The 16,558-nt window shown below is 45.4% G+C and overlaps 1 protein-coding gene across 1 annotated transcript in view; it reads left to right on the forward strand.

Annotated features, from left to right (window-relative positions):
* OPN4 (opsin 4) overlaps nt 1-16,558 on the forward strand; it is a 44,420-nt gene that overhangs the window by 16,552 nt on the left and 11,310 nt on the right. Inside the window, exons 4-8 of the mRNA XM_044420367.1 lie at nt 1,993-2,196; nt 8,821-8,992; nt 11,792-11,953; nt 12,936-13,043; nt 15,510-15,687. Of these exons, the coding sequence (XP_044276302.1) occupies nt 1,993-2,196; nt 8,821-8,992; nt 11,792-11,953; nt 12,936-13,043; nt 15,510-15,687 (824 nt within the window). The remainder of the gene's footprint in view (nt 1-1,992; nt 2,197-8,820; nt 8,993-11,791; nt 11,954-12,935; nt 13,044-15,509; nt 15,688-16,558) is intronic.

Raw genomic sequence — 16,558 nt, forward strand, 5'->3', positions numbered from 1 at the left:
TGATAGCCCAGATAAAAATAATAAAGGCTTAAAGCATCTCAAAACATTGCAACAGTACAGCAAAAATAACAGGGCCGTAACAGGGCAGGGAAAGCCTTGGGAATAAGGTGTGTTTTCAAAAGATGTTCGGGACTTGCCACTGATTCTGCCTGAGTTCCAAAGGGCGGGTGCCACCACCAAGATGGCCTCCGAACACACCACTGCCTAGTGACAGAACCCCAGTGTTTGCATGCTGCATGCATGGAATGAAATTCTGGTGGTACTGAGGTGTGAAGACTGACTCCCAATGATCCTTATTTAGGGCCCCCAGACTGTTCTATGGACCTGGCAGAGGGCCAGTGAAACCTCCAAGGTGTTCTTTATCTCAGCTAGCTTTCTCTTGCTGTCATGAGTGGTGAACAGATTGATAGCTGTGCAAGCCAGTCCTTTCCCAGCCAGGTTGGCTTGCTTATGTCCATCTCAACTTCTGACAAGTCAGCAAAAATATGCCTTTCTTGTCCCACCAAGCTTTCAGTAGGTACTGATTGGGATGAATGTCCAAGAGATCTCCTTGCTTAAAAGCCTTCCCTTTTCAGGGTGATGGCAGAAGTCCTCCTAAGGAATGGCTTCCAAACAGCATCTCAGTGCTCATCCTGGTGGTAATGCATACAAGCTTGTATGGTGGGGAAGCCTTTGCGTGCATAGCTATAAATGGAAAGCCTTCTCCAAAGCTTGATATTGTATTCATGGCCAACAGGGCGGGGCTGAGCAGGTGGATACAACTTCTCAGCAGGGCCAGGCAAACATCCTCAAGTGTGGTAGAAGTGGTCAGAATGCTTCATTCCAGCGACTGTGTCATAAAATTGCGCTTCCACCACGCGTAGCAGTCGGCTGCCTTTTCTTCTTCTTTGGTTCACAGATGCATTCAGAACTTTAAGAGTGTTGAGAGCGCATTTGCATTGCCATGGGGACTCACCCCATCACAAAATGACTGAAATGAGCATGGCTGGTCCTAGAATATTCATTTCCTGAAAAGCAAACTGATGAGACTAAAGAACTGTAACTTGCCCAAGGAACTAAGTACAAGGCAGAGGTGGGACCTGAGCACCGGAACACAAAACACTCTTGGAACCCAAGTGAAGATGGTGCTGGAGGGTAGCCCTTGGCAGGGTACCAGCCACCCCATTAATTAAAACACAATACGAATCATGCAAGGCAGGGAGCCTTCCTGCTTGCACACCTGGTCAGCTGCTCCCTTAGTCAGAATGGGACCCCAGTTACCACCTGGCACCTCCCCCTTGTGCATCCTCACTGACCAAATCTAGAGCAAACTTGCAGGATGGATCAGGGGACTGCAGGGCTGAGGCACAGGAAGCTCTTGTTGGTCAGCAGATCACTTAGGTTTCAGGATGTCCCACTCACCTACTGACTTGACTGCATCACCATTCGTTTTGTGCTTTGATATCATTGAGGTTTTAATTTCAGAGTTATTAATGATGCATGTTATTTTAACCAATGGGGTAGGTGTTTCCTTGAGTTGCTGTCAGTAGAATGATGAAGGGCTGCCTTCCTGAGCGTGAGTTTCCACCAACCCATTTGGCTGACTGGGGGTGGCTTGTTTTCTGAGACCTACTGCCAGGAAAAGCACCCCCCCCCTTTGTTGGTAGTGGCCCAGTTTTGTTCAGCTCAGGGGAAATCCTCTCTCCCCCATGATAGCATCTGATCACTGGGTTAAATCTAGTTTATTTCACTGAGCCTTTGGGCTCAGGTGAATTATGTGATCTAGATATGACAATCTCCCAAATCTATGTTTTCATGCTGTTCTTTTATTATATTTCGATCGCATTTAAATTAGGTTATCTCTCTGCTGCCTGAGGCGTTGTTTGGAGTGGCAACAAGGGGAGCAAGTGATCTTAATAAATGCATTAATAAAATGAAAAGAAATGCAATCCAATAAAGTAAGTTCTGCTTTTCTATTCCATCCGCTAATTCTGCTGTGTTCTTTCCGAAAAGGTTGTGAGCTGTACGCTTTCTGTGGAGCTCTCTTTGGCATTGCTTCCATGATCACGCTGACTGTGATAGCCCTGGACAGGTATTTTGTGATTACACGACCCCTGGCCTCCATTGGAGTAATGTCTAAGAAGAAAGCTTTGCTAATCCTATTAGGAGTGTGGCTGTATTCCTTAGCTTGGAGCCTCCCGCCCTTCTTTGGATGGAGTAAGTGAGACAGAATTTTTTAAAGGGGTTACTTGATATGGGGAGACTAAATGCAAGAATTTATATAATGGCCTTTGAGAGTTGGTGCCAGATAAAAAGGATTTACATATTTAAGATGAGGATGTTCTCTGCCAAGGAGCCTGCTTCTCAGCTAACGAATCTCTACAACATTTTAACCGAAGAGGGAAAAGCTCTGTACCGCTTCCATCACATTAGATTACCTTGCAATGATGCTTTGGCTGGAAAGCACATTCATGCATTACACAGAAAGAGGAATGAAAGAGGAGGAGATGAAAATCAGAGATGAAAAATAAAATGGGGAGAATATCTTTCATAACATCTGCATAACCTTTTACAGACAGGCTGAGCAATATAAACAAGCATGAATAAATGCAGAGTTGGTGCATGTGCGTTTGTGCGCATGCACTATATTTGGTGATTGTTAGCACTCACAAAAGGGCCATACTGAGAACCTTGATCATATGGAATCATCTCTTCATACTTATCTAAATATAGCCATTTCTTTATAAAAATGCTTTAAACCAGGGCTAAGCAACCTGATGCCATTCATATGAATCAGACTATAGAAACATAGAAACAGAGTGAGTCAGAAGGGGCCTCCCAGGACAGCTAGTCTGACCCCCGGCACCAGCCGGCTTCGCTCACAACATGCCCACCATGTGGACGTCCAGCCTATCCTTGAACACCCGCACCGATGGGGCCTCAACCACCTCCCGTGGAAGCCCGTTCCACACCCTCAGGGTCCTAACTGTCAGGAAGTTCTTCCTGGCATCCAAATTGAACCTTGGTTCCCTGAGCTTTGCTCCATTGGAGTGTGTCCTGCCCTCCCAGAATCCCTGGCTACTGGCCTAGCTAGCTGGGGCTTATGGGACTTGTAGTCCAAAACATGTGGAAATAGCAGTTTGCTTATCCCTAGGTCTAATATGTTTCATTTTGTCAAAGGGATATGACACTCAGCCCAGTTTATGCCTTCCCTATCCCTGGAAGGGGAAGGGATCACATTGCCCCTCTTTGCAGCTCATGAACTGGCTTTGAAACAATAAAAAGCTGGAACCAGCAAACACTTTAACGCTTAACTTTAATTAAAGGCACAGAAGCCCTTTAACTTTAATTAAAGGCACAGAAGCCCTTAACAGCCTTAATAGTACTTGCCTATCCATACTGGTCAGGTTGGTACTGCCATTATTGTACAAAAGTGAACATGTTGCAGATCATGGAGTGGACCAATGCCCCATTATAGCCATGTCACGTTCCAACATCTGCAACCACCTATCCATTCTTGCCCATACCTACATTTTTAAAATAGCAGGACCTTAATATGCATTTAAATATGCATTTTCTCCCAATGCAACCTTTATAGATATATTTTGATGTGGGGTGGAGTTGAGCTGAAAATTGTACCAGAACATTCAGAAAAGGCTGGCCATACTTTAAGGCAGAATGAGGTGGCTCCTCAGGTGTCAGTACCTGAGGGACGGGAGAGGCAGTGAGGTGCTACAGGACTAGCCTGCAGTCCTAATAGCTTGCTGTCTTCTGCTCTGGAGCAGAATGCTGCCTCATCATTACTGTTGAACTAGAACTCAGCTGCCAAGTCAGTATGGCCCCACTTTGTCCTTTGCCTCAGGCAGCAAACTGGCTTAGGCCTCACCAGTCTTGCATCCGATGATATTACACTGCTCTGCTTCAGAGGAATGTGTTTGAGAACTATTGAGATAATACATGTGAACTTCCTTGGACTATCAAAAGGCATTCTGCACATGCTAGCAGACTCGACCCATGATAGTGTAAAGGATTTTATTATTTATTTATTAAAACATTTCTATGCCGCCCCATTCGCCGAAGCCTCGGGGCGGCTCACAACGTAAATTAAAATACAAGAAATAACAATATAATAGGATAGCCAAGTTATTGCTGCATGACTATGTCTAGTCTTCATGCCATGATAAGCACATGCCCAAGGCCAGCCCTACCATGATGGGGAACGTTGTCTCATGGCCCTCTTGGCCTTGACCTCCAACAACGGAATGGAGTTTCTGCTGCTGGAAGTGAAGGAAAAGCTGGCACCCCCCACACATTCCTTGTACAAGAGAATGGCCATTGAATCCCTTTTCAACACTAACGTGGAACAGCATCTTCTACCACACCTCAAAGCATCCTCCTAGCTTTTAGGGGGCAAAGAGCAATACAACAGTGAGTGGGATGAGAGAGGGCCTAGAGAGGTGGTGGGCTCTCGAGATACTCAAGGCAAATCTCAACACTAGAGATACTCAACCCTAGAGATACTCAACACTAGAGATACTCAAGGCGAATCTGAGTGGGATGGTGTGACTTGGTGCCTGCAACAGCAGGGGGTTGGACTCGATCGCCTTCATGGCCCCTTCCAACTCGACTATTCCATGATTCTATGAAAGGCCAGGCTGCATGGCCCATAGCCCTCTCTGACATTTTGTTCTCAGCTCCCAGCCTCTGTCACCTAACGTGGCTGTTTCACATTGTCTCATGGTAGGGCCAGCCCTGAGCATGAGCTTCCACAGTGTGGACACCCTTTATCCAATGCAGGAAGTGTGTTCCAGGAAGCTACGTTTTGTTGCGCACCCCAGGCTTTGCCGGGTGCTGAGGAGTTCCACAGACAATGCTAACTGTGTCTGGCTTTGTTTGGGGGATGTAGGGTGTTTTCTAATATTGAACTTAATTGCAAATAAACAAATAGAACACTGGCGGATGCGAGTGGCATACACAATCCTGGGAAGCAGGAGGTTTCTTTCCCAGTATCAGACACCCAGAAAGAGGTACTCAGCACCCAAATAGGCTAACTGTGTGCTTTTCCTGATGAGGCTCTTTCTGCACAATCACCCTCATTTCATTGTCTTTTACTTATAATTTACTGTTTCGTTACTGCTTCTCCATCTTTTATCTATTCAGAAAAAGCGCCGCATACCTGCACAACAAGCTGTTCCCTGGTCCCCAGACGAAGCTGCTTCTATTGTGTTCTTTCTCTCATGCCCTCCCTTGCTCCTAGGCGAGCCCCTTCTCTCACTTGGAAAGGAGAGCCACCTTTTCAAAGCAAAGCGGATGGCTTTCACTTACGAAGTCCCCAAACAGCTCCCCAACATTAGTTCCAACTGAGAAAACATTAAGCACCCACCCTGGGCCATTAGCCAGTGATCTGCTTAACAAATGACGCCTGCTCAGTCACCATGACAATAAGCGCGCGCGCGCGCGCGCGCGCGCGCGCGCACACACACACACACACACACGGGGCAGAGAAAAGAGCTCTGCAAACAGTAGCGTGGCAGAAGGGTCCTAAACTGAAGCTGCAGTAACTCCGCCACAGATCTCCTCAGAGCCCAAATAAATGCGGGAACAGACTGACTCCTTCACAAAGCAACTTGATGGTCAGAACTCTAGAACCGTAGAATCATAAAATAGTAGAGTTGGCAGGGGCCATGGAGGCCACTGGCCCCAACCCCCTGCTGGTGCTGGACACCAACTCACACCATCCCACTACCTTTCTTACAATTCGAATTGGACCCTGAAAAGAGGGAACTATATATACTAAACATTTATTGTGCTAGGGCCAGAGAATGAGCACTTTGGACTTGTGTAGTGAGCCCTTTTCAAAGCCGGCACTCATGGGCCGTACGTGGTGATGTATGGCAGCCACTTCGAAACCAATCAAAAACAGAGGAAATGTCACCCAAACGGCAGGCAAAAAGGGAACTACAGTGGTACCTCGGCCCACGAACACCTCGGTTCGTAACCAAATCAGGTTGCGAACAGAAAGTTCATAAAAAGTTAGCTGCAGGTCACGAACTCTGCATCGAGTGATGATTGTGAGCGTGCCTGCCTTCCCTGCACGGGCATGATCGCAGTCGTGCTGGGGTGGGGAGACGGCCGCGAAGGCGCCCATGTTCCCTGCCCGAGTGCGCTCGCGCCCATCCCCCACGCACCCCTGCCCGCCTCCCCCCCACGCACCTGCGTCCACTTCCCCCTCTGGAACGGAGTCCTGGAACAGATTAAGTTCGTGCAACAAGGTACCACTGTATTTGCCCGAACGGTGTGTTTGCTCATTCTATGTATGAAAGCAAATTTAGACACGATATTAGGATTTTAAAAGAAGCTGCATACATTGCATCAGAGTGTGGAAGGCAGTGACCAGGTGACCTGTGCCCCCAGCCACCTGGTCTGCTATTCAGGTGCTAACAGGTGGTGAGCATCAGGCACTTTGGTCTGTTATCCTTTAACTAAAATTGGACAAGACAGGTCTTCAAATAGACACCTCTTGAGAAAAGGACACATGGTTACCCGCCCCTGCCCCCAAAAATAAGCTTGAAGAAAAGAATATGTGTTTTCCATGTAGGATATATAGAAAATACAGAATACTGTGTCCAGTTCTGGACACCAAGATCTAAGAAAGATTCAGAAAAATTAGAAAGGGTTCAGAGGAGAGAGCTGTACAGCTAACGGGGTGGCTTAGAAATCTAGTAAATAAATAAATAAAATAAAAATGATCCAGGATTTGGAAACACTGCCCTGTGAGGAGAGACTGAGAGAAGTGGGCATGCTCAGTCTTGAGAAGAGAAGATTGAGAGGGGACATGATAGCCCTCTATAAGGACCTCAAAGTCTGTCCCAAAGAGGAAGGACAAGATCTCTTCTCACTAATATCAGAGTGTAGGACATGGAATAATCAACCCAAGTTGCAACAACCCAGATTCAGGAGAGATATCAGGAAAAGTTTCCTCACTGTCGGAGCAGTGGAACCAGCTGCCTGGGGAGGTGGTGGGCTTTCCCACACTAGAGACATTCAAGGTGAAGCTGGACAGCCGTCGGAATGGGATGGTGTAACTCGGTGTCCTGCAACAGCAGGGGGATGGACCCTTCCAGTTTTATGATTCTATTAAAGTAATTGTTAAGAAGCAATCCTACACCTGTGTAGGCCAGCACTTCTCAGGATTCCTCAGCTAGCCAGCTGGGGGATGCTGGGCATTGTAGGCCTTTCTTTTCTGTCTATACAGGTGTAGGATTTTGCCTTTAGACACTTTAGCAAAAGGCAGTTTGGTTTAATGAGGGGCTTAAGGGAGCAATGTGAGAAAACTTACTTCAAAGAGAAAGGCATAATCTGATGAGCCAGAACAATCACAGAGTATTAAATGACTGGTTTATAATTAGATTCTCATTGTACCCATAATATGCTTATTCACAGGGCCAATAGGAAAGACCTGACTCAGCATGTGTTGTAATATCTTCTGACCCAGACATGTTTCTAGAAATGCTAGAAATTACTGAGTTTTAAAACACTTTAATGTCTCCAAGCCTAGCTTTATTCTTACACAGCATCCATGGAGAGACTAGATTTTTAAAAAAAAAACAAATGATGTATTTAACCTCAAAACTAATTCTATGTGCCTGATTGGTTTCTTCTGCTTGCAGTTCTATTGAGCTCTTTAATCATGTTTCATTTCACAAGAAGTGCAATCTTTTGCAAACAAATGGACTTAGTTATTCATCAACGCCTGTTGAATCCACTTGTTTACACCAGAATCAGGGAATGGTGAGGTCAGGAGAGTAAAAGCCATGTCCTTAACAGGAGGCCAGAACTTAGACAGAAACTGAAGAAAGCAACCCAGACCAGTACTTAGCTGTACACTGGAGGATTCTATCAGTTTTCCACTCCACCAGGAGCAGGCATTTGTAAAGCTAATGGAACTCAGGAGAAGCTGGCAAATATATATCATTGCTGTGAAAACCCCTATTCCTCCAGGTAACATGAGGACTGCAGCTAAGTTCTGCAGGATCAAAGAATCCTAAGGGAGCTGGCACATGAGATCTTTGTCCTATTAGTCCAAAAGCCTTGGTGCTCTGTCACTGGGAGCTCTCCTACACCACTCTCACGCACATCCACTCTCCACAGGCTGGTATTATCTTCATTCCGTTAGAAGGAAACATATTATGTGGTCAGTGCTGCAGTCTGGATCCCAACTTGCTCTTACAAGAGCTTGTGCAGGGAGGAGCTTCTCTGATCCCCTTTTTGGATGCAGCTCCATTGGTTTCTGGAAGATCTGTCAAATCCCAGGAGACATTTATCCAAGGGCTGTAGAGAGCAAAGGGGAAATGGGTATAGCCACTTCTGTGATCAGAGCTCCACTCTGTGAGTAGAGCAAGAATTAGGATCCGAGCCAACCCCTATCTAGGCACTCTCAAATATGGATGAAGATAGTTAATGTGGCAATGAATTCTGTGAGTTGACAATGCAGTTTGTGGTAATGAAAAAATACTTCTAGAAGCTCTCTTCTACAATATATTCCAACTGTCAAGCAATTGCATTAAGTGCCCTCATATTTTTGAGAATAGTTTCTCTCTATTTATTCTCTCTGTGAAGCTCAAGACTTTTATCAACCGTTTTCAACTCTTTTTTGAACATCCCTGGCACCAGATTACCTAACATCTAATTACATCAAAATCTCATGATGGCTGATACCGCATTATTGCTTGGGTTCGGCAAGCTTGACATCTGTTTTATAATATAATTTTAAATTTTAAATGGTATACAACTTTTCTGTTATTTTTGCAACAGCAAATATTCTTCTGCTTTTCTACTAAGGTGCTTATGTTCCAGAGGGCCTCCTGACTTCCTGTTCCTGGGATTATATTACTTTCACCCCATCCGTCCGTGCCTACACAATGCTCCTCTTCTGTTTTGTGTTCTTCATTCCCCTTATTGCCATCATATACAGTTACATGTTCATTTTCAGAGCCATCAAGAATACGAACAGGTGAGTCACCCACAAGCCAGCCTCTTATTGTTTACTCTTAGAAGATGGTTGCATTTAAAAAATCCAAGCATGCCTCACTTCCAGGAAACAGTCATGGTATATGGACAGAGTGCCTGCAAAGGCTGAGCCAGAGTCCGCACCATTTTGTTAAAGCACTAGATTCCTTTACATAGATCTTACAGCAGTTGATTAGAGAGCAGCTCTATGATTTAGCTTACTCAGGATTGGAAGAGACAGAGGAACTGGAATTAACTAGACTAATTTTTAAAGGTCAATGAGAAGCTTGGTTGAAACTGAGAAGTGACATGGTGCATTAAATCAGTGGTCTGTCCAGGATAGGGGATGAATTTACAAAGCTCAGATTTTGCATATTGCAAAACAGGGTTCTGTGAGCTGTCTATAATGCAAATAATCATACAAACAATTGTATCGATCCCTTTCCCTGATCTTTCATGAACACAATCTTAGGCAGCTTTAAACAGAAAGTTCTACATCTCCCAGCTTTCCCCAGAGAGCCATGATCAGGGGACAATGCCAGGACTTGTAGGAGAGTTTTCTGTCTAAAAATGCATAAACGCTCCAATTCTGCATGAATGAAAGCAGAATCCCACTATCTGTATAAATCATGCAAGCAAACAATTCTTGCCTTCCTTCTCAGTTATTTTGCCTATCAGGTCTTAAGAAATTCAGGTTTGAAAACACTTTAGAAATACCAACCATTGGGCTGCATCCAGGATTTGCCTTCTGCGAATGGAAATACTCTGCTCAGAGAAGGTTTCTTTGCCTGGCTTTTTTTTCCAGGGGCCAGGTCTTCCCTTCCCTTCCCCTCTACACTACAGCTCATCTTGTTCAGAAGGGTCCTATCCCTAGGATGGCCATCTGTGCAACTCTCCCAGGGAGCTAGAGGGTCTGCAGTGGAGTAGAAAGGGTGGGGAAGTCGTCTTCTGCCAGTCCAGCACATGCACCTCAGTTGGACTCCAACTCATTGTCATTATCCCTTCATCAGAAGCGTACCCATTAATTTTGCTTGCATTATCCTGCTTCTGCTGCTATAGAGTGGAGCATTAGAGAATCTCTCTCCAGGGCAGATGAGCACAATGATAGAAAGATTTACTTCGTGCAACAGGATGTGTGCAGATGCACATGTGAGTTTGTGTGTGTGACAATGGTGGGTCTCCAGATACTGCAATTCCCATCAGCTCCATTTAGCCAGTCAGGGATGACAGGAGTTGGAATCCAAAAACAAGTTCTCCAGCCTGCTACATAGTCATGTATAGGGGTGTTTTCCCCCCTGTATCCGTACCAGAAAGCTGCAGGCCATGACGGGGGTGTTAAGAGACAGGGGCAGGGAGGTGGAAGTATCTATGCCTTTAGAGCAGGATCAGATCTGAAATGACATGGCATGCAAAGGCCGCTTTCCGTTGGGCATTTTTGAGCATACACAATGGGCAGGTTTATGCTCCAGTTGCACATTCCTAGGAACCGTTGCATTGTGAAGGTGCTGGTATTTCTTGTACTCAGGATTCCTCCCCACTGCAGTTCTGGGATTCCTCTACCGGCAGCCACAACAAACAAACTTGTGCGAAAGCGGCTTGCACTGGTCATAACCCCATGCCCTCCAATCACAGGGCCCATTTCCGCCCCGCTCCAAAAAAAAAAAAAATCTGAGTTTTGCAGGCACACTTTTTGCTAACTGCTCCTGGTTTTCTGAAGACCGCGAAGGCCTTCTGCCTGATGTGTAGCAAGAGAAGAAAACAGGGAAAACATGATCCTGCCTGGGCTTGGGCCAAAAGATTCATTTGCACGAGCATGAGTACTTTCACTCCCGCTTAGCTAAATATCTGATTCCTACACACACAACTGGTAACAGACCCCACTTGGCATTCTGCTCTGCAGAGGAAGCAGGGAGTGCTGCTGAGTGGCCGCATGAAGGCTTTGGGAGCGGATGGTCCCCAGGCCCATTTCTGGCATCTCCAGTTCAGAAGCCACGAACAGGAAAGGGCCTTATTTTATGTATTTATGTATGTATGTATGTATTTTCCGATTTATATCCTGCCTTTTTCCTACAAAGGGCTCAAGGCAGCTTACATCTCCTCCTCCATCTTACCCCCACAGCCTTCTCAGACTGAGCTCCATCCTGGAGAGTTGCTGCCTGTCAGAGTGGTTAGTAATGGGCTAGATGGGCCAGTGCCCTGGCCTGGTGTAGGGCCGCTTGCCATTGTTCCTTAAAGAGCAGTGGTGCAGAGCCCCAGGCCTGTGGGCCTAATCCAGCCCTCCTGGGCTCCCAGTCTACCTCCACCTGGATGCTCCCTTCTCCTGGATCCACACCCTTCCTTGCAACCACGGATCAGTGGGTAGTTGCCCAGCTTTTATGCAGTTGTCGCCCTTTCTAAAAGGCTGAAATTCCTCTCTTAAGGCTTAGCAAGAGCTGTAAATTAAAATTTGCAGGTATTACTGTTATTTTGGCACAGGTCCCCTTTGTCTTTGGGCCTACTCCATTTTCCCTTCGGCCTCACCTACAACTGGGACATGTCCCTCCAGTTCTTCTCCGCAAAGAGGCTCCAAGAGGCTCAAGGTCCTATTAGAGGTTTTAGCCCCTCTGAGTCGGCTTTTGCAGGACACAAGAATCTGCAGCAGGGAAACAGAATTGGCAACATATCCACGCGTCTGTAGAAGTGGTTCCATTCATGAAAGTGCATCTTTGGATCCAAGCCATTATCTTTCTCCAAAGACATGCTGTGTTAGCTCATCCCACATTGCTTTATGAAGACAGTTGCTGATATGCTTGCTTTTTCCCAGGGCTGTTCAAAAACTCACTTCGGACAGCAGTAAGGAATCCCAAAGACTATTCCAGAGGATGAAGAACGAGTGGAAAATGGCCAAAATTGCCTTGATTGTCATCTTGCTGTATATAATTTCCTGGACTCCATATTCCATGGTAGCTCTGTTGGGTTTTTCAGGGTAATCATCAATATTTGTTATATCTGCAAGGGAACATCAGTAGCCTAAGAAGCATGAAACAGATTGGCCGAGCAATGATGAATCGAAATGTCTCATTCAGGAAGATACTCATATTCTGCAGCAATAACTGAATTAGGGCAAGTAATTCATGGCTGGACATTCTCTTCCTGCATTTAGCCTCACAGCTGCATGTTTTCAGCTCAGTCTAGGATTATCTATGGGCCAGTGCAGGCAAGGGAACAGCAAACCCTCTTCTTCTGATGCAGGTCACCCACAGCCCATGTCCTGATGGCGGAGGGTTGAAGTCCGAAACATCTGGAGGTCTAGCTTGCAGCTATCCCTACTCTAAGCAGCCTGGCTTTGTCCCCAAGATCAGAGGGAGAGTCTCACCACTCTGATCAATAATTTTCTCAAGTTTAGAGGCAAACTTTCCCTCCATTGTGCCACTCACACCACGGAATTCTTTCCCACGGAATCACTCTCCATGTGACTATTTCCCTATCAGCTTTCAGCCGTCATTCAGCCATTCTTGTTTCTAAAGGGCTTCATCAGTGGTTATCAATAGAGACACCAATTTCACTTTAGTAGTGGTTATTAATATAATTATCAATGTTATTTTGCTGCTGGGCATTTTTCTGCCCTCCTTTTGTTAGTTGCTCTGTTTGTTTAAAGCAGCCGGTGCTGCAGTTTTGTTTCAGTATTTCTATTGTGCAGTTAACTCAGCTGTTACTGTGGTTCCCCATTTGTGTGGTGCCCTTGGGCAGAGAAGTGAATAGTCAGTCTTTCTCTGTGTGACTGCACCCTCCATTTCAACTGTGGTGCATAAAAGAAAAGATTTTTCATGACTGACCTGGCCCTGTGCAACCAGCTCTTGGAGGAAGTTTGGGGAAGAAGATTCAGGTGTACATTTATTATGTAATGAAGCAAAGATGCATAAACATGCCTCTGGCAGAACTGAACCTGAAAGTGTGTTTGCTTCTAGGTACTCTCATCTCCTCACACCATTCATGAACACCATCCCTGCAGTGATAGCGAAGGCTTCTACCATCCACAACCCAATCATTTACGCCATCGCTCATCCCAAATACAGGTAAGCTTCAGCTTTCGTCAAGAAGTAGAGATCATATGAAATGATAATCTCCTTTAGGGTGGGCTGAAGAAACGCAGGAGGACCCAAATCTTGTGCTTTTCATATAGCCTTGTATTGAAAAACTATCCTGGTAGCCACAGGTGACAAGAAATTCCAAGCGGGAGGATAAATCTCTGCATTCAGTGTGCTTGGTTTATAAGTTGGCTAATATGGAAGGGAAGCCCAGCCCTCCGATCTATCCTTCCTCTACCAGTACATTTGGTAGATGTGTTTGTTTGCTTGTTTTATTAGTCTGCTAGTTTCCACGATGCAAGCAGATTTTTACTTGCCTCCTGCATTTCCATGATGAATGTGATGGAAGGGGCTTCCTCTTCTCCATGGCCAGCACAGAAACACAGGCTGGTAGCAGGCTCGTGAAATAGTCCAAGACTAGTAAAGCCTGAAGCTGTTCCAAGGTCCCTGCGCAAGCAGGGAGGCTAAGCAGGTTCAGCATCTCTCCCACCTGCAGCTCAAGCAGCAATATTACCTCACTCATTACTCTGTCTCCTCCAATTGAAATTCACAAGTCAGAAAACACTGCTGGCCCAAAATATTATTTGACTGGGTTGTTGAAGTCTCTTTGTTTGCTCTTTGCTGAGTTTTGAATTAGTTACAGTGTCCAGACCAATACACCAAACAGGACTTAAGTGAGCACAAGAAAGAGGCAGAGAAGCTTAGTCTGAATTGCAGCATATGGGTACAACTCCCCTTCCTCACTCATAGAATGTTATGGGAGGGTTCAAACACTGACATTTTCTCCTTATAACCCTCCCATTCCCCTCCCCTTTCTTTTGTCTTTTTCCTTTCCACAAATGAAAGGAAAGAAAGATGGAGTATCTTTTATACCTAGGCACACCGGTGTGACCTTCGGCTGGATCACCCCCTTGGTCTCTCCAGCTCAGCACTGTGCTACTTACTGCACAGGATTTCAGGAAGGGGCGGAGAAAGGCAGTGGAATTACTCAAACCACATGCCCCTCTCAATGAGCTTTACCTTCTCCCATTCATGTGGAAGCACCCGCGATGACACTGAAGCTTTCACGTGCAACTTCAAACTGAAAGCCACATCGTTTTATTGATAGCAAAAAGGAAAAAACAGTAGCATATGGTACTCTGGTTGTTAAGCTGTAGTGCACGATCTACTCACCACATGGAGAAGCCGCTCAGTGATTTATTTATTTATTTTTATTTATTTTTCTTGGCCACCTTTCAGGGCCAAATGCTTCTCGGGGTGGCTTACAACAATAAAACATGTAATTAAAAACAAATAAAAATGCTAACAACTCTGTAAAAACTGGAAGAGCACAATAAAAACAGCAATGAATTGGGTATAAGCAACTTCTTCCATGATATTGTTGTTCCAAGGAAACCAGACACAAGACTAATCGATTAATATTTTCTGGTAGCACTTCTGGTCAGTAGCTCTAACCACTAGGAAGCTTCTTTCCCCTCCCCCTGACTAGGAACAGAGACTTAAGTTGATGCCAACCCATTCTTTCTTGTCTGGGCTGAAATAACCCAACAACCCTTCATAAATGACAAGCCATGATGGACTGTTATATCATGTGAATCCAGACCAGGTCCTGCAGGGTGGCTTGTTTAACAGCAACAGCTCCCTGACATCCCATGGGCTATGGAAAGGGTTGTTGTATCTACAATGGGTTTTCATGTCATCTGAACCTGTATGACCAATGCCAGGGGTGAGTAGTGGGAATTAGCAAGTGAACTACTTGGTAAGAGCAGCAAACAAACGAACAAATTGCTCTTGTCAAGCTTGACTGGGTCAAGTGACAGCTGCCCCACAACCGCCCAAGCAGCACTTGGGAACAACCGCAACTGCTGAGGAATCTCCTGCTTTGATCACGAGCCCCTCTAGCTCTCTGCTACTTTCCCTCTTTCCCTTGTTTTTTTCCTCAGAGATCATGACAGCTTTTGTTGTCTCCATTTTGACAGTCTCTTCATAGTGCCCAAGGGTCTCTAGAGAGCCCACCCGTGGTTGCAAACCATTTTATTGTTTGGCACCCCTTAATGTGTGCCGGTATTGACCCAATTTATGTTCTCCACCTCTCCCCAGTCTTTTACGAGTGCACATTTATGGAGGTATGTAAATTGGACAGTCTCACCTGAACAATATCAAGGGAAGTATCTAAACATTGACCCAGGGAAGCTCCAAAAAGCGCTGTTCCCCATTGTGGTTTGGTTTGACGGCTGTCAAAATTTCACTATATAGAGTGGGGTTTTTAAATGCAGGTAGATTCATAATGGCAGGAGATGTCTCTTTCTCCCACCTCTTTCATTAAATGAATATACAGTTTTAGCTTATGTAGTACAGTATTGGGATTGCTAGTGTGTGTAGTGTGTGTGTGTGTGTTTACAGTGCTCTCTAGGGAGGGGGAAAAACTGATTGGTTCAATTTCTTATCTACTAGAATGGCGATTGCAAAGTTTCTTCCATGTCTCCAACCTCTGCTAAGGGTTTCTCACAGAGATTCCAGATCCCTCAGCTACGCTTCCACCAGGCGCCCCACAGTCACCAGCCAGTCCTCTGACATTAATGGGCTGCCAAGAGGAACCCGAAGGCTCTCCTCAATCTCAGACAGCGAATCAGTAAGGAAATTCTTCATCTACCTTGTCACAGCATACCAAACAAGGAAGAGGCATTCCGCAAGCTGGCGGGCAGCTTAGATTCAGCAATGCTGCATGTGAGATAGGCACACAGGATCCTGAGCGGATGGCCTATGGTGATTTTCTAAAATGAAAGATTTGGCCATAGAAGGGATTTGAACTTGAGCACAGTTCAGCATGGCTGGATCCAAGGGGTGCTTAACATTAACCATGTTTTGAAGTTGGTTTGTTTCAATAAAACATAGTTAATGCTAACCATAGTTTGCTGGGGTTGGACGTAATGCTAAACTGTGGTTAGTTAAAACAGAAAGTGAAATTTTCTGATATCCTTCATACAGCCTTTCCCTACAGAGGAAAGAGGGCATGATTGTGAGGCTAATGATAAACCACGGAGGTTTTGAAAAACTTAGATCTAGAAATTGATATTTATGTATCTGAGAATTTCAACTGCTACTGGATAGCTCTTTTTTAATCAGAACTTGAGTATACTGATGCTAGCAGCATTTTAAAATTCATTTAAAATCAAGGATCTATACCTGTCCAGATGTTATTGGTCTTCAACTCCCATCAGCCCCAGTCAGCATGGTAAATAGTCAGGGATGATGCATGTGGGTGGGTGGATCTGCCAAGCATGCTCCTTTGTCAGTTCTAGCACGACTATTCCTGGCATTGGAGCTTGAATCTTGTGTTACTTCAGCCTGCTTTTTTGTTCCTGCGTGTGATTGCCGGGCTGCTGTGCGAGCCACTTGTATTTGCATGAACATCCAACTGGGGACCCAAACACAACTGGGAAAAGTCTGGAAAACCTTTCTGGAGGTCTTCAAATCTTTATTACCAAGGCTTTCCTTAAGAA

Source organism: Varanus komodoensis, unplaced genomic scaffold, assembly GCF_004798865.1.
Source record: "Varanus komodoensis strain SLA01 unplaced genomic scaffold, ASM479886v1 scaffold11, whole genome shotgun sequence".
Taxonomy (NCBI): Eukaryota; Metazoa; Chordata; class Lepidosauria; order Squamata; family Varanidae; genus Varanus; species Varanus komodoensis.